At 31.8% G+C, this 24,538-nt stretch overlaps 1 protein-coding gene across 14 annotated transcripts in view; it reads left to right on the forward strand.

The window, feature by feature from the left end:
- The window catches only part of LOC127732004 (receptor-type tyrosine-protein phosphatase T-like), a 190,793-nt gene that overhangs the window by 54,884 nt on the left and 111,371 nt on the right, over window positions 1–24,538 (forward strand). For 6 of the 14 annotated variants that reach the window (XM_052241055.1, XM_052241091.1, XM_052241109.1 and 3 more), the window contains 12 exons: window positions 122–321; window positions 1,179–1,266; window positions 4,408–4,484; window positions 5,418–5,454; window positions 6,123–6,220; window positions 6,514–6,639; window positions 8,387–8,535; window positions 9,850–9,985; window positions 12,713–12,862; window positions 13,084–13,183; window positions 13,461–13,534; window positions 14,464–14,595. In XM_052241055.1, the coding sequence (XP_052097015.1) occupies window positions 122–321; window positions 1,179–1,266; window positions 4,408–4,484; window positions 5,418–5,454; window positions 6,123–6,220; window positions 6,514–6,639; window positions 8,387–8,535; window positions 9,850–9,985; window positions 12,713–12,862; window positions 13,084–13,183; window positions 13,461–13,534; window positions 14,464–14,595 (1,367 nt within the window). Of the gene's footprint in view, window positions 1–121; window positions 322–1,178; window positions 1,267–4,407; window positions 4,485–5,417; window positions 5,455–6,122; window positions 6,221–6,513; window positions 6,640–8,386; window positions 8,536–9,849; window positions 9,986–12,712; window positions 12,863–13,083; window positions 13,184–13,460; window positions 13,535–14,463; window positions 14,596–18,049; window positions 18,176–18,725; window positions 18,875–20,057; window positions 20,194–24,538 lie in introns of all 14 variants that reach the window. The other 8 variants (XM_052241071.1, XM_052241070.1, XM_052241072.1 and 5 more) reach the window with 7 other exon arrangements.

Here is a 24,538-nt window from a genome sequence, read left to right on the forward strand (position 1 = left end):
TCAATCTTGCCCGTCACATTTCGGTAATGCTTTAAAGGATAAACTATTACCCGCAAACATTATTTAAATCAAACTATAATAGGAATATGTCGACGTGCAATTGATTCAAGTTTTTTGTCAGGCAATACAGACGAATCAAGACTTTCCCATCAAATTACAACAAATGGCGCAACATATGACAACCAGGATGAGGAGAAGAGAGAATATTATAGTTTTGCTGGGGACTTAAAAATTTCCGGAACTGCTATCTCAATAAATGATTTCTACGACTATGTTGACAAAGGACGAGGAACAAAGGGACCAATTGAAAAGGAATTTGAGGTTTATATACGTATACATTACAACAGTTACTGTTCATATACTTATGTTATATCGTTGTTGTTCAATCATAAATTAATCTTAACAATGCTCCCTTAGATGATTTACAACACAAAATAATTTGAAACAAAATTAAAATCAAATTCTAAATCCTACTTCACACTTATGAAAGAATTTCGATATAAAAAATTGTACGAAAATCATATACGCAGCACTTGGTTAGTCATTATTTGACAATTTTGAATAGTTTTAGTATTACTGCCGATTATCTTGCAACTTTATAAACAATTTAAACCGTGAAAAAAGTCATAAATGTGAGATAAGCAAAAAATAATTGTCAGGGGACGTTTAGCAAGCATTTCACTCCTGAAACTACTGACCAATTTAAGCGTTGACAACTAGATTGTTTTGTTTATATTACTTTGGGTTTCTGTCTCATTTACACATGTGATTCATATTCTTTTACTAACCGTGACTTGAATGATTAGGGAGACTATGATAGTGGTTAATGCACCTGAAATAAAAATTGTCTCACATTCTACATCCGACAGAACTGTGAGACTATTTCTTGCTTCCATCAATTCATATGAAGGGAGATTTGTTTTATTCGGATATCATATTGATTTTTTTTAAGCTGTAAATTTTCAACAAAATCATTTCATTTGTTGTTAATATTGCGAAAATCAGTATGTTTGTTATAATATTTTTATCATAAAAGATTTTGATCGCGAAATATCGGAAATAAAGATAAATCTAGTGACATGTTTGTCAGTTGAGCGATTTCGGCTGCTGGGAGCCTCTAGTTATTATTTCATAGAAATATACAAAAATAAATATCAAATGTTTTTTTTTTCTTTCAGAAACTGAAAAAGCATCATCTTAAGGAAACAAAAACAGCATCATTGACTGAAAATATTGGCAAAAATAAATACAAAAATGTATTTCCGTGTATGTAAATTATTTCAATTTTGTGTATCAAAAAGACATCAGTAATTTTGAAACATATTTCATACTTCAAACTACTTCAAACACCACCAATCATTTTGTAAAAGTCTAAACACACTCATTATTAACATTTTTTGATTGATTAATAGAAAGTTGTGATTTTTTATATATAAACAATTAAAAAACCTGTTTTCAAATAATTCTAAGGAAAAACAGGATAATTCAGGAGCAATTTTATTAAAATATTTAAGTAAATTATGATTCCTTTCCATTTGCAATTGTCTTTAAAATATTAGGTATGATAATCTGAAATCAAGCTACAGCTTGTATCAAGGTTAAGTAATTTATGACATAAATGATTGTCTAATACTACTATTAGCATTTACATACATGTATGGTTTTGATGGAAAATAGAAAAAAGTAAAAAAAGACAGCTAAAAATACTTACTCACACTGGACAGAGCAAATCAAACTATGTTTCGGCATCGCACAAGGTCATTTATGTCTCAGACTTCTTATCACTGAATCCATGTGAGAAGAACTGTTTGATATTAAGACTAGGAAAACATGAATAAAATGAGAATGGAAATGGGGAATGTGTCAAAGAGACAACAACACAGGACAGACAACAGCAGAAGGCCACCAACAGGTCTTCAATGCAGCGAGAAATTCCCGCACCCGGAGGCGTCCTTCAGCTGGCCCCTAAACAAATATATATACTAGTTCAGTGATAATGAACGCCATACTAAACTCCAAATTGTACACAAGAAACTAAAATTAAAAATAATACAAGACTAACAAAGGCCAGAGGCTCCCGACTTGGGACAGGCGCAAAAATGCGGCGGGGTTAAACATGTTTATGAGATCTCAACCCTCCTCCTATACCTCTAGCCAATGTAGAAAAGTAAACGCATAACAATACGCACATTAAAATTCAGTTCAAGAGAAGTCCGAGTCTGATGTCAGAAGATGTAACCAAAGAAAATAAACAAAATGACAATAATACATAAATAACAACAGACTACTAGCAGTTAACTGACATGCCAGCTCCAGACTTCAATTAAACTGATTGAAAGATTATGTCTTCATCATATGAATATCAGGCACAATCCTATTTATAAACTGAAATAGGGCTTTTCAGTAACTGTATGTACTCTTTGATCAGTACATTGTGTATTCATCATTTTGTTTTTTTTTGTGCTGAGTACTGATCTGATGAGCCACGAAAACATATTTAACTTTTAGAAGATACAATGTATATATGTATTTCGTCAAAATCGGAGCACCAAATTGAGACTGGTTTTACCGGAAATATCAATCATGAATAATGCTTTAACAAACTGACAGCTTGTTCAAACCATTTCATCTATTAACAATGAAATTATACTGAGGAACTTTACAAACGGTTTATTACGAAAGCTGTACATATGGTACAATAACAATTACTCATATTCAGTTACATTTAACACCTTATCTTAATAGCAAACAAGAAAATATCAGTAAGCATGAATTATTTCTAATGAATTTGAATTGTAACTGAAATACAAAACTCAAATATATTTTTGAATAAATAAATGATTATATAATATAACTATTACTTTTTCAATCTAGTTGAAACAATTGTTTTAATAGTGATTAAGATTATAACACAATGTTGACTGCTGTACCCCTATTTTTGACATTTTTACCTATTAAGTCTGTTTGTTTTGTTCACATGCACATCGTTGTCAAGTTATGGAATTTTATGCGACTGTCATACAAGTGAGATGTTTAGCTAGCTATAAAACCAGGTTTAGTCCACCATTTTCTACATAAGAAAATACCTGTACAAAGTCAGGAATTTGACAGTTGTTATCCATTCGTTTGGTGTGTTTGAGCTTTTGATTTTGCCATTTGATTACGGACTTTCCGTTTTGGACGTTCTTAGGAGTTCGGTATTTTTGTTGTTTTACTTTTTTTTTGAAACATACACATAAAAATGATTTTGCACTCTTTAATATTCCCCGCATTCTAAAGCTTTTGTATTCTGCAACTGCTCCTGTACCACTTGCCAGAATTTGTGTGAGACTTTCATAGAATCTTACTCGCAAAATATACTTTTGCGCCTCTTTTTTCATTTCTTCATCTGAATAATTTTTGATGTTTAGTTTGGGTGACACGGACTGCGTCATATTTGCAAAATGTAATACACATTTGTATCCGCTTCTTCTTCTTAAACCCTAATCATATTTTAATGACACTTTCTCACAATATTTACCATATTGTGTCATCATGCACCTCCTATTTTGTTTTTTGGTCCTAATTATATCTGGGATTTGCTTAACAAAAAGATTGCATTTCTCATTACTTTATTTGGGTTACCCATTTTATAGCTGCAACTTCTCCTTAACCCCTTATCAAAATTTATTGAAACATTCTCACAATCGTAACAATATTATACTATGATGCACATCCTATTAAATTCTATTTTATCAGAATCAAATTTGCGGTTTCCTTCAGCAAATCATCTGCACACTAAAGGTCACATTTATATCCATTCTTCTCTTAAACCCCTTATCAGAAAAACAAAAATTCCTGATAAGATACAGTCATTTTCCGAAGAAAATGGAGTGTTAAATCTGGTTTTGTAGCTAGCTAAACCTCCTACTTGTATGAATTTGATGGAATTTTCTCAGAATCTTCACAATATAATGCCATTGTGCACCTTTTATGTTTTGTCTCATTTAGTTTTCGGGTTTCTCTTACCAAAGCATGGACTTTACAAGGGGCGAGCATGGATTTTGCAAAGGGCGGGTGTAATTTTGTAAGCTTTGCTAGTAGTACATCTAGTTCTCAGTAGAGCAAACCATATTCATATAAGCCTAAAAAAGACGCTTCTTTATGTTAAAATCTAGTTTTAATATTAACATTTATAAAGCTGGCTTCGAAGTACTTCGGTGTATTATTTAAAACAGTATAACAAAAATATCGAACTCGAAGCAAATTCAAAAAGGAATAGTCCACAAAAACTGACGGAATCAAACGTTATCAATCAACGAACAAGTGAAAAACAACTGAAATACTCCTGACTTAAAATTGGATATCAATACAACTTAGATAAATATCAACGTCAATGTAATTAATATCAAATCATTCCATATTTAGATGATGAAACTCGTGTTATACTTGACATACAACCAGGAAAAGGAGCATCTGACTATATTAACGCATCATTTATAAATGTAAGTATCATAAAAAAGTATCATCTACATGTAACTACAATAATGATGTTGTCTGTTATCTCTTCCGTTCAAATACATACTAAGAGTTTCAAAAACCCCTTAAATCTTAAAGGAGAACGAGAAGGGGATATCATGTTGACGACCATGCGGTGACCTACAGTTTCATACAAATATGTCATTGGTTTCTCTTATTTCACACTTAATTCGACCTTTGAAAATTCCCTGGAAGTAAATAAAATATTTGATTCAAGAATTAAGTACTAAAAAATTAAAGATTAAAGAAAATGTTAAGATATTAACTCTTACCAAATATGACGGAGATATCACTGATGTATTTTATATCCCATCATTTTTCAAGAAGTCAATGTTTTATTAATGTAGTGTCGATATAAATTTTACTGTATTTCTTGCCACTTTTCAACTGTATAACTTGTAAAATGGTAGGGTTGAATATTCATAGCGATTGAGATGCTCTATTCTGTACATATACTTTTCCGGAGACAAAAAACATTGGAGCGCTCTATTTGATTGTCTGACTTATACATACTTATCTATTTATTATTGAAGCTCTGTAAGATATATATGGTAGGAACCTTCACATACCTAGCAATATGGTTGATTTTTTAGCTTTTCGAAAAGTACTTTAATTTTTCATTGGTCATACTATCAAATGATTTCAAGGTCTAAATCTAAATTAAAATGCTTCTAGCACACATAACTATCTTGTTCTGATCTTTCTTACTAACGCAGAAAATAAATTATTTAGCATTCTATTGTAAACCTACAAAATAGACTACCGTATACCCTAAAAAGGGTGCGACCCTAATATTAAAAGAAAGTTGAGTTTTCAATTGGGCAATAGTATTCCGTACTAACATTAAATTGTCAAGACTGCTTATTCTTAAACACTGTTTTATCAAAATGTCATTTCAGGGATATGGTCAAGTTAAGAAATACATAGCCGCCCAAGGTAAGTTGATAGAAGAAATTTTAGGATTGTCTTAACATTATATATATTTGATAGAAAATAAAAAAAAATCACTGACGGCTCCATTTGCATCAAGAAAAATGGAAAAAAGGAATATGGTGCCACAACATCATGCGCACATTGAAACAGGCAAAGACACATCAACAGCGCTTTAATTGATTTTTCCAAAGTCATAGTATAAACTTAAACAGGGACTAACATATATATCACAAATGAAAATTAATGAACACATGTATATGTATAACGCAGAATAAATATTACCACGACCAAAAACGTAGAATTTTAACTTGACGTCTTAATAGATTGTAGGATTGATTTACTGATTGATCGTTTTCAACGCCATTTTCAGCAATCTGTAATATTTCATGACCGCCAGTCTTTATCGGTCGAGAAACCCAAAGTAACCGGGTAGACCTTCGGTTGGAAAACTGGCAATCTTTGTGTTATAGAACCATTGTATCATACTATGAACGGCTATCAATATCCTATGATTTATCAGAAAACAATTCCTTTTCCTCTAGGGCAAAATGAGTTTTGACTACGATATGTAATGTATGCTCTATTGATATTTAACACATACTATAGAACTTTCTACATTTCCAGGTGGTTACTAAGGTAAAAAATTAACTTAAGTTCTGAATGTATTGTAGGACCATTGGAACCTACTATCAACGATTTTTGGGGGATGATCTGGCAATATGATTGTGGCAAAATTGTTATGTTAACAAATGTGTGTGAACTAGGAAAGGTAGTGTGTGTTTTATAAAATGTATTTTTACGATTGATCATTTGAAATAGTTTTGGAAAGAAAAAGTAACATTAGTTATTAACAAACGCTTTTTAGATTATGTTTCTACCTTTTTTTATGAATTCTTTTTCTTTATCAGTTATATTTTATAATGTTCGTTTTTTGTTTAAATTTTTCCTTTTTAAATTAACAAATATCAATAAAAAATAAAACGGCTATCAGTGTGACAACTAATATTGTAAATTGAAAAAAAAATTATTAAAAACATGTTTGGGTTTGTCATTCTATTTCAGCAAAAATGTAAACAGTATTGGCCTGATCCCGAATCTAAAACAAAACAATATGGATCAACCGAAATTTTGTTGATAGATGAAGATGTCTACTCAGATTTTACTATTAGAACACTGAAGATAGTGAAGGTATTATATATATTATCATGTACTTTGAGTAAATAACTTATACATTTATATAATAATATTTACAGAATGATAACAGCTTTTTTTTGCGTAAATTCCCGAAATGGTGCTTAGTGGCCTAATATGAAATATCTATCAACTATTTCCGATTATTATCGTAGATCTGTTCAAAACGTTATCGAATGGCAAGGCGTCGTCACTCGGCAAATTCTTGAAACTAGATGTCAACGTTACGATTTCAATGAAGTTAATGTCGGCCTCAAATGTTCAAATATATTTGTGTCGTACAAAAATGAGTATGAAACTCCTAGAAAATATTGGGACGTATGATTATTCTACGGTTTGATTAATTTTAAATCCATACAGGTAGTTGCAATTGACATTTATAAGTCAAAACATTTGTTTTCAATTGAATTTTTTCCGCGTGGAAGTATATAATGAAAAGATTATAACATGATATTTTTCATATCAGATGTATTATCAGCCCCCGTCAACATCAACCCTTGAACCTATGTCTTTTGGGCTGATATTATGACCTAGGGTTGATAATACATCTGACATGAAAACCTCCTTGTAATAATCTGATAGTATCATATCACACTCTACATTCTTCTGAAACACGCATTCAAATCATAGAGCAATTATCAGCCGAAAGTGGATATGCATTTGGTAATGAAAAACCATTTAAGATTTTATTGATCCCAAGTGTGTCTTTATTATTATATTCGGGAATATATTTGTTTTATTAGTTTCAAATATACAGACATGTTATATTAATCACTTTATGCAGGAAATATCCAATCACAGCAGTTATCACATTTAAACGTAAGACATTAAATAAAAAGTAGACAAAGTTGGAAAGTGATGTCGAAGTACAACTTGGTATAACTGTGTCTGTCATACACATTTAATGCTCCTGCCTTAGTTATGATCTATCCCCAACGTCAGACAATTTTATTTGTTGTTCTTTTAAACTTCATAACTCAACTTTTGCATTGTTAACAAAACGTAAAAAATGTGAATGGTTAATAATACTAAAATGTACACGGAAAATGCAATAGTAGTAAATAATTGTTCTCGTTGAATATGGTAATAATGTGATAAATTATATTTATCAGATGAATAGTCATCATTAGTGCATTATTATAAAGGATTTTTTTTCAAGGAGCATACAAACGACTAAGTTCAACATTCTAATAAAAATGCCGACAATATGCGCACCCTAAGTACAATGTAAATGTACTATTTTGCATAGTATAATATTTCTATCTTGAACACTATAGGACGGGTTATCAGGACAAAACATGTTCCCCGTATGTAAACTATCCCCCAAAAGTGACAAAGTTCAACATTCTTTCATTTGATGAAAATTTAGACAAAATCAAAATCCTAACAATAAGCAAGTACAAACCATTTACACCTTATATCAACGTGGGACCAACGGACGATTGGAAGGACGGACGGACTGATAGGGATAAAACAATAATATCCCCGACATTTGGTCGCCGGGGCTCTCGTTGATTTACCATCATGAACACTCAAAACTTGAAATCCGGGATGTTTAAATACTTCAAAAACCAATGAAAAATATAAGAAACGAATGTGATGAATCCTGTCGGTGGCGAAGCACGAACTAAAATTTTGAAGGTTTAATTTTAAGGTGTAAAACTCTTTTATTTTGCCTTACTGTATCAAATAACCGTCTTATATGTAAAACATAACTACACAATTGTTATTTTTTCATTTACAGGAAAACCAAAGCAAAACTGTAAAACAATTTCATTTTACTGCTTGGCCTGATAAAGATGTCCCAAAATATGCATCATCAATAGTGCATTTCCGACATAAGGTGTTCTCATCCAATGTTTCACCAAATGGACCGATAATTATTCACTGCAGGTAGGCTACAACTTGCAGTCAACATATTTGTTCAATACAGCTTTTGAGAAAAAGCTGCCAATGTCTGTTTTTTACTTATTTAATATAATATAACTTACTATTATGTACACATCAAAGTGACAGAGAAACTATTTCCTATTTAACGTATTCAGTATGCATAATTTTTTGCATGCCTTAGCACGAATACCGGAAGGATACGTACACTTTCTGGAAAGACATAAGAAAATGGAAACTGAATACAAGTTACATGCAGTGTATGTGAACTGGATATAACTTTTATGAAAGTTTATATAGCAAAACTGACCTGATGATGATTTCATTTGAACTAAAAGAATTGTAAACATGCATTCCACATTCTCTTTTTTCCCTTAAAGATTGACCTCCTTAAATCAAAATTGATATCAGAATAATTTGACTGTTCTGTAGTTGTCTCGCATCGAACAAGTATATATCAATTAAGGGGGAACAACTAATAGAAAGAAATGCTATTTGATATGACTAGCAGTGGTATCGAGCAGTAGCTAGAAAATGAAAATAACATTTTTTAAATGGTGTGCACCTGAAGCGTGTTTCCCTGAATATGTGATAAGCCATATGACCACAAAAAAAAAACAATCTTAGCCAAATTCACCTAAGGTTTACTAAGCCTCAGAGAGTTTATTGAATAATGTTTTAATTATAAACGGATAGTTCAAGAAAGGTATGTTAGAATTCATGCCAGTACCAAAGCATTGAAAATGAGTTGATAACTACTTATTAAACAAATATATTAAATTTATATAAAATGGTAAAGAGACATTGAAGTGAACGAATACGATGACATGATTAGGAAAAAAGTACACCTATTGCCGATAATTTAGTGTACATGTGCTGAATAGGTTAAAACCTTTTCTTGGAATTTTTACATCAAAATTTAGTAATGTTAAAGTTGAATTTAAAGTAATCTTCTCTACTGTTTAACCGAGGCTATCACAATTGTGCTTAGTATTTAAAACCGATATTTCCTTGACCCGGAAACACGAAGGAAAAATGCTATTAGATGTTTTCCCTTATTTATTTATCCGGTCAAATTAAAATAACGAAGTGTTTTTGGATTTCTTCCCATACTCATATGCACTAAGTCAGACCAATTTAGTGTAAACATTTTCGTGTTTAAGGTTTTAAATGGGATGAGTTATTATTTTATTAACAATGCACTGAAACTAGGGCGTTTTTAGTTCCTTACTGGATGAAAATGTTTGTTATTCGTTTACTTTCATTGTGCTTTGTTATTGTTCTGTTTAATACATGACATTTATTTACAAAACACATCAGTGCTGGAATTGGACGAACAGGCACCTTCATTGCCTTGGACTATATTGTGAATGAGGCGAATGATTTGAAGTATATAGACGTGTTTAAATGTGTAGAAACTCTCAGGAGGCAAAGGGTCAACATGGTGCAGACTGCTGTAAGTTGTATACTGTCATTTTATACATAAAAGTATAAATTATTGTAAAAGTTGTTTTTAAGGATGTTCTTGTTTTTTACTTTTTGTCAGATATTCGAAATCCTCTAGTTTTACCCATATAGTGCCAATAAAAATTTTGTCCGCTAACCCCTTCTTTATTTTTCATATCTTTATTACATATAGTTTAAGAAGCCATTTTTGAAAATCTTCAAAAATCCTTGTTCATTTTCAAAGTATGAAAGAATTAAGGTGCCCATGTTAAAGGTATGAACGATAAAGAAAGAATCATTTCCAGCCAAATTTTCAATTGATTGTATCTCAAAGACAAGGACACGGACCTTTTATTTTTTTCTGCTTTTTGAGTTCCGTTATTTATATACTATCAATCTATACCAGTCTTTTAAAACGCTTGTTATTTTGAAAAAAAGGAGAGAACATCCTTAAGCTGGCTCTCAAACTGGTGAAGTTTAAGATAATTATGTCTCTAGAAAAGTTGTATATAGAAAAGAGTGTTTTTAGCTCACCTTGTCCAACAGGCCAGTACAAGCTTTTGCTATCACTTAGCATCTATCGTCGTCGTCTTTCCTCCTGTGACTTTTACAAATCTACTCCCCGGAAACTACTGAGACAAAATCATCATTACAGTATCTGTTTAAAAAAATGTGTCCGATAAGCCTGCCTGCCAGCCAATGCTTAAAAAAGAACATAGGGTTTAAATGAAAATATTGTCTATTATCTTTTAAACTGTTATAAATGGAAAAATTTCTGGCAAGATCTTCTTACCTAGTTTTGACCAAAACTGTCAGACGACTCCTTGAGATATTGCCCTTAAATGACGATTTTTACCATTGTTTTCTATTTTAGCTATTATCTTTATAATTTCAATAGATTAAGGACAACTAGAATGGCAATGATCATCAGCAGAACAACATAAAAAAATACGCAAATATTGCCGAAATCGTCCTTTTTATCATTTTTGTTTTGCTCTTTTCGGAAACTAGAATATATAGCTGAAGAATTTAAACAAACAAAACTTATCAGTAGGACAAGGTCTACTCATAACTCTAAATTTTCAAATTTAACAGTCGTCCCCTTATATGAAAGGTAATATGATTGCCCTTCAAAGACCATTTTACTCATTTTGTGGTTTTGTGGAAACTATAGTAGATGGAATGAAATTGTATACAATATTACCAGCAGAAAAAGATTTACTAATAAGTCCAATGTGCTAAATCTGCAATTGATTCGTAAAGGCGGAGTTATGGTCCTTGACGAAAGATATTTACTCATTGTTTCAATTTTGCGGAAACTATACTTAAACATGTAGAAAGGGAGAAACTGTAAATGGTAAAAAGATCAGCAGGACAAGATTTATAAATAAGTTGAGATGTCTGAAATTGTTATTTGAATCCTTAAAGGAGTTATTGCTTTTCAAAGACAATTGTTTTATTAACAATGTCTGTGGTTTTTTTGTTGTTGTTGCGGAAAATATAGTAGATAGCTGGAAACTGTAGACACCAAAAATCAAAAGAACAACATCTACAGATATGTGATTATGGTCGATATCATCAGTCGCCTCCTTATAGGAGTTAATGTTTTGGAGAGACGCCTTTTAATGATTATTTTCCGAAAACTATATAAAACTATATATAGTAGATGGAGAGAAACAATCAAATGCAAAGGTTATCGAAATGATCTTCAAATCAGTCAAAAATGCATGAAATCATCAGTTTACTCGACTCTTTCTAGGAGTTATTGCTCTTGAAGAATGATATAATAACTTTGGGGCGTTTTTACTGAAAACATTTTGAAACATTTTGAAATATTCAAAATGTTTTGTATCAAATTTATGCAAAATTGACAAGTGATCGATACAGTCATCTTGGAGACTGTAGTTATTTTGTTTAATGGTGTTTAGCGTTATTATGCTTCTCCCTTACACACAATCCTTGTTTCACATCTACGTATTAGTTTCTCGGTTTGTTAAAAAGGGAATAATAAATGATCCTGCTCACACTTGCTCTACATCCAGATAGCTTTTAGCTGTGAGTGAGTTTCGGTAGATACAACTTTTCTACAAATGAGAAGGGTAACTTTTTATAGCTATATAATGACGGGAATTTCTTTATTAATGGAGCAAGTCGGGGTGTCAGGAGAGAGCAACCGACCTTTTGCAGACTGAGATTCAGATCCATTGTCAATTTAAAATTAACGTCTTTTTTTAGTTCTAAGATCAGTTTTAATTCTTAAAAACTGCAGTGTACTACCATGTACTTAATTTATAGTCCTTATTATTCAAGTATTCAATGTTGTGGAAAAATGATGTCATATAAATAAACCTTAGCTATTCATACCACTGATAGTGTTCAATCTTCAGTCTCTTTATTGAAAATTTTAGACATTCGTTTTCTTTCTGTCAGTTGCAAATAAAAGCGTTTTAGAACATGAACGTTGTTCCTCCTTTAGTTCTACTAGATCTTATTTTGATAAATCTTTTGCATTCTACACAGATATTTTTTTTAATAAATTTAAGGTATTTTTGTTATCCATGCAGAACAAAACGGTACTAATGTCAAAATTAGAAAGCATGAGTTGTAAAAATACAAATAAAAATAAACAAACAAGAGTCCACAAAACAGTACAGAGAATACCTAAAGATCTCCACTGACAGAAGATGAATGCTCATACTTAATCATCTTCTGTATTTTGATATTCTTTATTTCTTAGCGCCAGTACGTGTTTCTCCATGAAGCAATATTAGAAGCAGTGATGTGTCCTAATTCTGGAATTCCTTCGAAAGATTTTCCAGATCTATATAAAGAGTTAATGTTGCACGATTCAAGTAGAAATAAAACAAAACTCCAAGTGGAATATCAGGTATGAGTATATTTCTGGTTTATTTCTTTGTACTCCAATCATTTCTACAATTACATTTCTGCAAACTTCACTTGACATTTATATAAATGAAGATAAAACATAAGAAAAAAAAAAAAAAAAACAATTCTGTAATTTACTAGTTATAACCAAACAAATATTTATTAAAATGTAAAATTCCAATATATATATATATATATATATATGTATTGTCTTTTCCATAGCGTATGAATGCAATGTGCGAAAAACATGAAGATGATGTATTTGTTAAAGGTACAATTCCTGAAAATAGGACCAAGAATAGAGACAGTACAATACTTCCAGGTATGTAGCTGCTTTAATAAATTAAAACGACTAAAAAAACAAAGAGTAAACAATTGTAACTACCGACAAATTTTATGCAGTAGGCTTCTGTTGTTAACTTGGCCGATTGCAACAAATTAAGATTTGAATACTAAAAATATAAAGTTTCTGCGAGTAATTTATATATAGCAAAACTAGATCTTAAAGATTCTAATTACGAAGTGACTGATTCTTGTAACTTCATTACATGTATATTTCATTTTAATGGCAGATCTACTTATTTGTATTGGTTTTGTAGTTGAATACGAGATGCCAATCCTGTCTACGTTTGTGGAAGGACACAATGAATATATCAATGCCGTATTCCTACCTGTAAGTCAAATAGTTTGAAATCATTTTAAAACTTTGTTCAATAGTTTTATTTCATTTTAATTTTTGCAATTGTAAAATTGCATATGCAAATGTTAAAAAGAATTCTGTTATACGCAAAGTAGCAAACATACTTGAATAGTAATTACATTTATTGAATCCAACAAATGAAAAGACATCCAATACATATTTTTCTTGCATACTTAAGATAAATACAATTATCGCACCTTGGAAACGTTCTTTCAATAGAGTTTACTACCCGAGTACATATAACGTGTGACAGTTGAAATATTTAGATTATATTAATTCATCATGCAAAAAGTTTCTTTATGTTTATTTTTTCCATGATGTAAAACATACTATAAACACATTGAATTATGGGTATGCGTCAAGGGAGAGAGGAATACCTACCTCCCTCCTCCCTGAGGAAAAAAAAAACAACCCCAGAAAATCAACAAACTGTCTTTCAAATAAGACGGGTATTTTCTGTATTTTATATTTAATTCATTCTGTGCACTCTCGGTTTCGTGAAGCGTACTGTAGTGTCGGCGTATTAAACAGCATTACATTATTACTTTTATTTATTATTTTTTTCAAAAATTAAAAGTCCATTTTTTAACAGGTATTCTCCGAAGTGTTCATTTTATTTATAGTTTTAAATACCTTTAATTGCTGCTTATACATACACGTGGCAAGTTGTACAAACACACAGAAGTGACACAGAAAATCACCAAACGTAATGGATAATGACAATAATATGTAAAAACAAAGCGAAATAAAACAGTATAAACCCGTTCATTTTCTATGTTGTTGTATGTGTTCCTCAAATATTAATTAGTTTTGTAATCATATATTTTAGTAAAATTAACAAATGCAATTGGTTCATTGATGAGCTATAATAATTGAAAATGGTTTTCTGGTATCTTTTAAAGGGCTACAAAAATAAAAAAGCATTCATAGTAACACAGCTGCCACTTGAACATACGAAAATAGATCTTTGGAGGCTGGTGTACGACCACAACATACAAACAATTGTTATGCTCAACCAAGTTAAAGAAGATACGGTTAGTATAAGAACTCTGAAAAATTACCAGGCTTATAATTTTGTACGCCAAACTCGCGCATGTCTAAATATAAAATTTCGGATTTGCGACATCACATATACATAATTTATACTTAACACTGATAACTTGAATACATCAAAATATAATATAACAATACAAATACATAAAACGTTTGTGATACACGTCTGATACAGTAAAGTATAAGTTACATCGAATTCTCTAATAAGACTCTTCAAGGAACTTCAAAACAGTTGAACGACCAAATAAATTACGAAATTGAAGAACCTTGAAAGCCAAATAGTCGAAAAATAGTGCCAAATCTGGCTAAGGCCATCAAAAACTGTGATTGAATAACGTAAGTGTATGAAAATTTTAAACATTTTAAATATGTACATTTCTGTTCAAAATATTATGATTAATATAGACGATGTGGTCAGACTTTAAGATATTTTCTCATGTGAATTTTTAATCTTTTAACAAAAAATGTGTTCTGCTACGAAAATTCAAAGGCATTATTTTGTACCTGAAATTGCAAAAAAAAATACAATTCGTATACCATTAGCTATATGGGTAAATGAATATGATAATAGCAACTAGGCACTTGAGTGGTGAAAAGTCATTTGTAATGTGCAAGTAACCAAATAAACATATCAGTTTATGTTCACTGGTGTTAACATGTCTTTTGATTGAGTTAAGCCATTTCAATTGATATTTCATAATGTGTCTTTCTATGTTGTGATGTTACACTATTGTTTCAGATAAGGGTGAAGGTTTGGTACCATTAAAACGTTTATACCCGCTGCAATTGTTCGCACCTGTCCTAAGTCAGGAATCTGATGTTCAGTAGTTGTCGTTTGTTGATGTGGTTCATAAGTGTTTCTCGGTTCTCGTTTTTTATATAGATTAGACCGTTGGTTTTCCCATTTGAATAGTTTTACACTAGTAATTTTGTGGGCCCTTTATAGCTTGCTGATCGGTGTGAGCCAAGGCTCCCTGTTGAAGACCGTACTTTGACCTATATTGGTTTACTTTTATAAATTTTGACTTGGATGGAGAGTTGTCTCATTTGCACTCATACAACATCTTCTTCAAAATTAATATATTGGGCCAAACATGTTTTGTTCAGTTTTTGTCTTCATACAGGAGTTTTAAGGTAAAATGCAAAAATGATGGACAAAATGATAACAAATTTAATACTGATATCTGAGATAACAATGTTTCGTAAATATCTGGAGGAAGCTATTTATACATGTATTAGCTCCTAACATATCTACACGTACGTATATATACATCCCTGGTTTTAAAAGGTTATGGTTTGAGCTTTCCTGAAAAGGTAAATTCAAAATAGCACTTCATACGCACTCAATTTATTAAACGTTATTTTCATTAAAACTAGCACTGGGTTGATTAACCCACCCTTATGTTCGGGTAATGCCTGTTCCAAGTCAGGAATATGTCAGTTGTTTTTCAGTCGTTCCGTTGATTGGTTACGTTTGATTTTGTCAGTTTTTATGGACTTCCCCTTTTTGAATTTACCTTGGAGTTCGGTATTTTTTTTATACTTTTTTGATACCGCTTCTTGTTAAGGTGGCTCGGGTGTCTTCTTCCATGTTGGATTCTGAAGTAGCAGATAACGTTGGTTTAGATCTTTGATTAAATGAGCAAATTTTGAGAGTAGTGTGCAATTTATGTGTAAGACTTTTGATATAATTATAGAAAATTGTATGTTTTCTCATAATTATTGCTGTAATTTCTCAAATACACCTAATTTGTGTTTGATTATTTTTTTTCAACTTTGCCAAATAATGGGAGATAACTCCGATAAAGTCATTTTTATAATAGAAAGTGTTGTGAATTTACCTATTTTAATCTGTAGCAAGAAAACAAGTTCAGTGACTCCATTTTTTCTTTTTCTTATCTGAAAGCATGTTATAAGAGCTATCTTCTCACATTATATCTTAAAATTCTATCAGGTAGTTTTCTTTTTATCACACAAAATTTGATTTTCCATGCATTATCTATACAAAATCTGACAATTTTGCACTACCTTTAGCATGAAAAAATGTCCAGTGACCCATGCTTTTTATTATATTTTTGAAAAAAGCATGATAAATACTTCATTTTGACAAATTATTAAATTTTTTTATCAATTTTGATTAAGACGCCCTAGCCACCTGAATATATCATTAGCAAAGAAGTGTGCTCCGTTACTGACAAGATTTCTAACATACTTTACTAAAATTGTCCAGTGGAAAATAACGAAATAAGTAAAAACTAAGTTGGATAAGATAAATTTCGTTGTTCTTTTTCTTAGTATAGCCCCTAACGTGTCTACGTATTCATAAATTCCTGACTTTGCGTATTGATGTGTGTTTGTTTATTCTACATTCGCTAGAGGTATAGGGGGAGGGTTGAGATCTCACAAAACATGCTTAACCCCGCCGCATTTTTGCGCCTGTCTCAAGTCAGAAGCCTCTGGCCTTTGTTAGTCTTGTATGTTTTTTTTTAAATTTTAGTTCATTTATATGTTTCAGAGTTTAGTGTGACGTTAATTTTCACTGAACTAGTACACAGTTTTGTTTAGGGCCCGCTGGTGTGTTGAAGACCCATTGGATGCCTTTGACAGTTTTCTGCTCTTTGGTCGGGTTGTTTTTTTTTTGACACATCCCCCATTTCCATTCTCAATTTTATTTCAAATGTTTAGGTTTGAGCATTCGTCATCAAGGAAAGTCCAGAAAAGTACGCCAAACGTATAATTCAGTTAAGGAAATTTTCGAATTAGGTAAACCAAATTGCGGCCTGTAAGCAATATTTAAAAAAAAATAATGATTTTTGATTGTGTAACCTGTATAGGCATTATTTGGGATAAGTTCCAATTTTAATTCCTATCCTGACATAAATATTTCCCATTATATTATAATTTGTACTGATAAAAAAAGAGGATAGACAATCTAAACACACTTTTTTCAAAAAACATGCAATGGAAGGTATATTTTTTGTATATTGTGGGAGCATTTTATGATTATATTATACACGAGGCATCCTTTATGATCATGTCAAATATTGTAGCATAATAATGTCAGTAAATGAACAATTTACTTTACGTTCAGATAGGAAAACAATCTTAAATATATGGCGTTCTGATTTTTAACTCTATAATGAATTTTCCAATCCAATATTAACATAAGTCGTACTAAAACAAAAAAGTGCGTAAGTGTTGTCTTCAGAAGGTGCATATCACTAAATGAGAGTTTTCCAAAGTTAATGAGATATCGATTAAGCTTATGATCATTTAGCGTATAAAAACAATGTATTTGAAAAAAAAATATATATAGAAAAATATTTATTTTGGAAAAATTATATTTATTTCTATGTAGCTTTAGCCTTGTTTCTCAAATGTTGTTTTAATAAGTATAAATAAAGCTTATTATGTAAAAAAAAAAATCTTATCTAGGATGCGTATTGGCCAGAAAATCAAGAGACACCAATCCAAATTGAAGCTTTTAAAATAGAACTTACAACAATGGAATCAAAACCTTACTGTAACTGTTTACATCTTACCTTGAAGTATAAAACCTGGGTATGTACAAATAAGATTCAGTCTGTTTGTTATCGATATGAACATAAGAAGATATGGTATGATTGGCAATGAGATAATTTTCCACCAGAGTCCAAATGACGTGAATGTAAGCATAAAAGTCATTGTATCGGCTTTTACAACGAGCTGAAACCATACTGTAAGGTCGGCTACAATTTGCCACAACAAGCTACAATACTTCAAATACGTAAATGATTAATCCATCCAATTAAGAAAAACTATAAAAATATGTATTCACGTTTTGTCTCGTTGGTTAATAGTTTAGCTCAGCCCAATAAGAACGAAAAGAAGGATTATATACGAACTCATACAAACAAGTTTTTATAATGCTCACTTCAAATGCAAAACGCCATTTATGTTTTAAACTTTATACTAAAACTGAAAAGTCTAGTTAACACTTCAATAATAAAATCAACACTGATTATTTTTTTCATATTGTAAATAGCGCATTGTTAGTAATCTATTGGAATATTTCTTGTATCTGGATATAAACTTCATATTCGTATGCACATAGGTGTTTTATTACTTTTAGGATGAAAGGTCGTTGGTAATGTATCAAGCAAAGCGTTGGGATGACGATGCTGTAGTTCCACATTCAAAAGAGGATTTGTTTAATTTATTGTTTGAAGTGGAGAATAAATCTAATAATGGTGACAATAGTCCTATCCTTGTTCACTGCCTGTACGTCAGAGTTTAAATATTCTAGAATACTGGTTATAGTTCATCTTCGCTAGCCAAGGGTCACGATCCTGTCCCATCCTCTCCACCCTTGGCAGATTAAGCCAACATTTGTGGTTACAATGCTGCGCCATTTAACCGTAGACAAAAGTCACGCCCATTCCGACTACATAATTCTTGACCAATGGCAATACTTGAACTTTATTCAGTGTGGAGGTGTAAAAATGGATGTTTCTAGTGTTTACAAATATCGTGAAGCAGGAACCGAATATATACGTTGACATTCCAGCATTTGCGCAAGAAACATACCCAGGAACTTCAATTAGTTGATTAAGAAATTTAAAATTGTCATTACATATCGTCCTATTTTTGGGGGTAAAGACTTGTTGCACAATCAGCACGTGGCCATTGTTCATTTACATTTTCTACATTTACACGTGATCATCACGAAGGCGCTTTTTAATTGAATGCAGTAAGTTACAACTGCGACCAATGAAAATCATTACCTAGTGTATCCGAAATTCTATCTTAATCCGTCAAGGGTGGAGAGGAGGGGACTGGATCGTAGCCCTTGGCTAGCGAAGATGGTTATAGTTAAACCATCATTTTTATTAAGTTGCTTGTTATATGCTAATATCCAGACTAACTCATTTAGACTAAAACAGACAAATGGAAGTTAAGAGAGAGAGAGAGAGAGAGAGAGAGAGAGAGAGAGTATCCGCTTAAGTTCAGCTCCGCTGCCTGAGGGAGTTGGACACTAGTGCAGCTAAGTAATTTGTGATGGGACTATGATTGCATTAATGCATATTTGCCCTTAAATGGCCATTTTACACACAGTTTTTGGACAAATTAGATATAATACAAGGCATTTCCTTAAAAATGTTTTACACACATCAACATTTTAGTAAAATTCATCCTATTGCAAAATATATTTTTAGGTAAAGCCTCTTAGTTTATTGAAGACGATATCTCAAAATGTGGCTTTTGGGCAGTTTTTTTCAGTTGTGCACTAATTTCAATCAGTTAAAACCCCTAATACAAATATGTACGACAACATTCGAAAAGAAAAACAAATCTGATGTCTGACTACGAAATTAATTATTTTTATCTACTCTAAATGTTTGATGTAAATTCAAAGTTCAAAATTTAAGACGTATTTTTAATTGTTCTTTGTTACATTCAATAGAAATGGTTGTGACAAAAGTGGACTATACTGTGTTTTGGCGACAGTGCTAGAACGACTGAGAATAGAACAAGATATCGATATTCAGCACATCATTAAGCAAACGAGGAATAGAAGACCACAGATTATCTTAAACTATGTAGGTAGAAAAATCTTTTTACGATTAATGTATATAATCAAGTAAACAACATGGTAATGGAAAGGCTATTTTATGCAATAAAATATCTAATTGTGTGTTATTTGAATGTTGTTGTAGTAAAATACAAGTTTTGGAAATTCAGTCATTCATAAATTCAAACAGATGTGTGATTTTTTTCTCAATTTAATTTATTCACAACACTAGAGGATATTTAGAGCTCAGCAAATTGATAAGATAAGAGTTCAAAGATGGGTTAGTGTTATTACCTCAACAAAAGTTATTTTGAGCAGCATTTAAACATAAAATAAGAAGATGAAGTGTTTTCGCCAATGAGACGTAGACGTTATCAAGCATTTTGACTACTTTTAAGTTAACATAATGTATTTGGCGCATACAAGTAAGTTAACTCAATCTGCGGTAGACAAGACCTGGGTCTGCTATTAAAGACTGTTCAAGGACTGTTGACACGTCTAACACAGACCAGACCTTTGGATAGGTGCACATTTGACCGGTACCAGTTACACGTCTCCTCAAGACCAGATCTGTGGACAAGTCTGCTATTGACTTTTAACTCGTTTCTCTTTTAACAGTGTAACAACTTTTCTCTCTATTTGGTAAAAGCACATCATAATATATTCTTTTTTTTTTTGCGATATATTGATATCCAATAACAAGAATATTTTATCATACTTCATCAATCGATACACAGAGGTCCTGATCAAAATTTAACTTTAGTTTAGAGCAGACCAGACCAAAAGTTAACTCAAGAGCATAGCCGGTCAAATCGATGACGTCCTGTCGAAGTTAACTTCACCGAGAGTTAACCTCAGGAGCGGACATGTTAACAAATAGTTCTTTCTTAGGCCACAATAACAGTTCAATGACTAAGTTTTCAAGCCAACACGACTTTGTTTTGAGGAAAAGTTGGAGCATTTCTAAAAGCTGTCACAATTTATCTTGTCGAAAAAAATTACTTGTTGATTTTAAGATTTGCTTAATTATAGAGAAACATTTTGGCCCGATGACTTTTGTTGTATAATTGATGAATATTAAAATGAAACCATCAGTTTTATCACGTCCTGATAAAGAAACTATACAATATATTTATGATGCAGTTTCGAAGTATCGGTATTTAAAAATATTAATTGCATTCACAACTATTTATTGTTTTGAAATTTGAGGGGAGGTTAATAATAATAAATAATAATGATTTATTTTATTATAGTGTCACATATTTGATCAGACATATATATATATATACACAATTACATAAACAACACAAAATAAAATGACCAAATATCCAGCCTTATGTAGACTTATGAGACACTTATGTAGAAACATTTCTAAAATCTAAAAGTTAAAAGACTTCACTAAACAAGTCAATTTACTCTATATGTGTAAAATTCAAATTCTAAAAATCTAAAAAAGATTTAAAAAGATTTACTTATCATCACACTGAGCTTTAAAAATAAGAAATAAAAATAGAAATATTAATTATCACAGTCAAACTTACAAAAAAGAAAAAGGTCTTCAAAAATGACTAAAGTATTTGAGTTAAAATCACTGTTAATAAATATAAATAGAAAAAACATTAAATATTATTGCTTGATAAATTCTCATGTGCTAAATAGTTTTCGTCTCTGAAAAGATTTAAAAATTGCATATGACAAAGAAGTTTGTATATCTTCACAAGACATTATTTCGATAAATTTACTGTCCATATCAAGAGTATTAAAACCATCCATTAAAGTTCTAGCTTTAGCAAACAATTCAAATCTAATATCTTCATATAATGGGCAAAACAACAAAAAATGTTTTTCACTTTCAACATCGTTCGTATTACATAGTCGGCATAGTCTTTCATCTACTGGTGTTCGCGGTCGGACATATCGTCCTGTCTCGATAGCCAGCGGCAGAGACCCGCTACGGAACAGGGAAACAGTTCGACGCACATTTTTTGGGAGTTGTAGCTTAAGGTATCGTTCAGTTTTAACGTTTGTTTTGTATAAACGGTATGTCGTAAATTTATTTCCGTTTACATTGTTCGAATCATCAAACAACTCTTGTTTGAATTCATCGTTATCAACGACATCAAAGCGTTCCTTTATTGTTCGTATAACAGTTTTTGTAGAAATTAATGTATCATTAAGAATAGCAGTGGCATCAACGGTTTTCGCAAAACTTTTCACTTTAACGTACCATCCTTTACGTCGATTTTTAGTCCACTCGGTAATCTTTCGAGTTAAACGCGTATCATCAGATCGCAAAATCCGACTTAATAATCGTATACATGCAGTTCTTTGTTTCTTAAAACACGAGGTCCAACCCATATCTCCTCGAATCGCAGTATTTGCAGTGTATCTTCCAACAGACATGAAAAATTTAGCTGCTTTGTTCTGAATAGAGTTTATTACTGAATGCACTTTTGTGCCCCTATTCTCGAACTATAAAATAACACTGGTTTAACCATAATAGAATACAACTTGGAGTATACGGAGTGTGTCATTCCACCTGCGCTTATAAATTTGCCATACAACGCACCGAGTGCTCTGCTCGCTGATTTTGATAGTTCGCGTACGGCTTTGTCGAACGTTAAATGTTCATTTAACCACATGCCTAAATATTTATATGATGTAGCATAGGTAATGTTTTGTCTGGAACAAGTAAAGTTAAAGTTACTACGATCGATAGATGGATTTCGGAAATGCACTACGTTACTCTTGGACGGATTAACATCAAGCTTCCACTGAATACACCAATCTGAGACAACATCCAACATTTTTTGCAGACTATCTTCATCGGGTGCAATAAGCGCTATATCATCGGCGTAAAAAAGGATACTTAAAAGATCATCTCCTATTCGAATGCCGCACTGTAGATTGTTAATGCGTTCGGCCAAATCATTAATATAGATCGCGAACATTGCCGGTGATAACAAACACCCTTGTTTCACACCACAGTCCACATCAAACCATGGAGTGTATCTATCATTCACGCGGACTGTACATTTGACATTCTCGTAAAGTGACTGTATGGCGGACAGGAATTTTCCTTGAATACCTGCACGTCGGAGTTTATACCACAATAGGCTTCTAGATACTGAATCAAACGCCTTCCTCATATCTATAAAACTGACGAATGTAGACTGTTTTGATATTTTCTGTTTGATATAACTGAAGTAAGGCTATATATATGCTCTTCACAACTGCGTTTTGGACGAAAGCCATTTTGTTCCTCACACAGAATATCGTTGTCCTCTAACTGCTTACATAAAGGTGAATTCAAGACACTACAGTAGATTTTGCTTGGTACGGATGTAATCGTAATTCCCCTGTAGTTTGTTGGGAGGCGTTTATCGTTTGTTCCCGGTTTTAATATGGGATTTACAACTCCAGATGTCCACTGTTCAGGCACTTTACCCAGTTCAAAACAACCGTTGCATATAACATGCAGTAAGTCGATCGCACTTTCATTCTTTAGCACCTCTGATGGAATTTCATCATATCCAGCTGCTTTGCGTAATTTCGTATGTTCAACGGCCTTGACTATTTCATCATGGGTTATGTTATTGTTCAGATCAGGTAAATCAGTTATGTTTTCCTCATTGACTAAATTATCGAGATCGTCAATGTTATCATTTCTTGCAGTCTATTGTTGATGCGCATCAACTAACGCAACTTGGTAGTGACATAAAAGCTCTATGACGTTGTTTCTAGCCATGAATTATAACGTCCTATTTCGCGTTTTTCACGGATTCCAACATGGTGTACGCTTAAAACTACGGATTCCAAGAAAAGTGGAATTAAGCGTCGCACTGATACCTAGTGGAAATTAAACACAAATGGACACAAAAGATACTACACTATCTGTAACCTCCGTTCAAAAAAAAATAATAGTAAAAATATAAATTTTGAACTCGGCTTTTTGCATTTGCGCCGATCTGCATTTCACTTTTTTTCTTTCACTTACGCCGATTTTGTTTTTCATTTGCGCCGATTGTGTACAGGTATATTATAGGTGAAAGTTATTTTTTTATTTATCATATAAACCTCTTCCGTTAGCCAGTTGTACATATGTTATGAATTGTCAATTATAACATATGCAACTATTCCAGTCATAATTACGTTCGATAACTCTGCATGTTACTGGTTTAATTAAGATTATGTAAAATTTACTAGTTACCCGATGAATTGTTTAAAGAAAATTGAAAAATATAGTTATTTCACCTCGGTTAATATCCATTCGAGGTCTTCTTTTATAAATATAAAATAATATCGTAATGAATTTCATTGAGAATCTGACAACACTAATCTACATAGGTATTGTCAAAACTAACATCGTGATT

The sequence above is a fragment of the Mytilus californianus genome, unplaced genomic scaffold (assembly GCF_021869535.1).
Source record: "Mytilus californianus isolate M0D057914Y unplaced genomic scaffold, xbMytCali1.0.p SCAF_1, whole genome shotgun sequence".
In the NCBI taxonomy this organism is placed as follows: domain Eukaryota; kingdom Metazoa; phylum Mollusca; class Bivalvia; order Mytilida; family Mytilidae; genus Mytilus; species Mytilus californianus.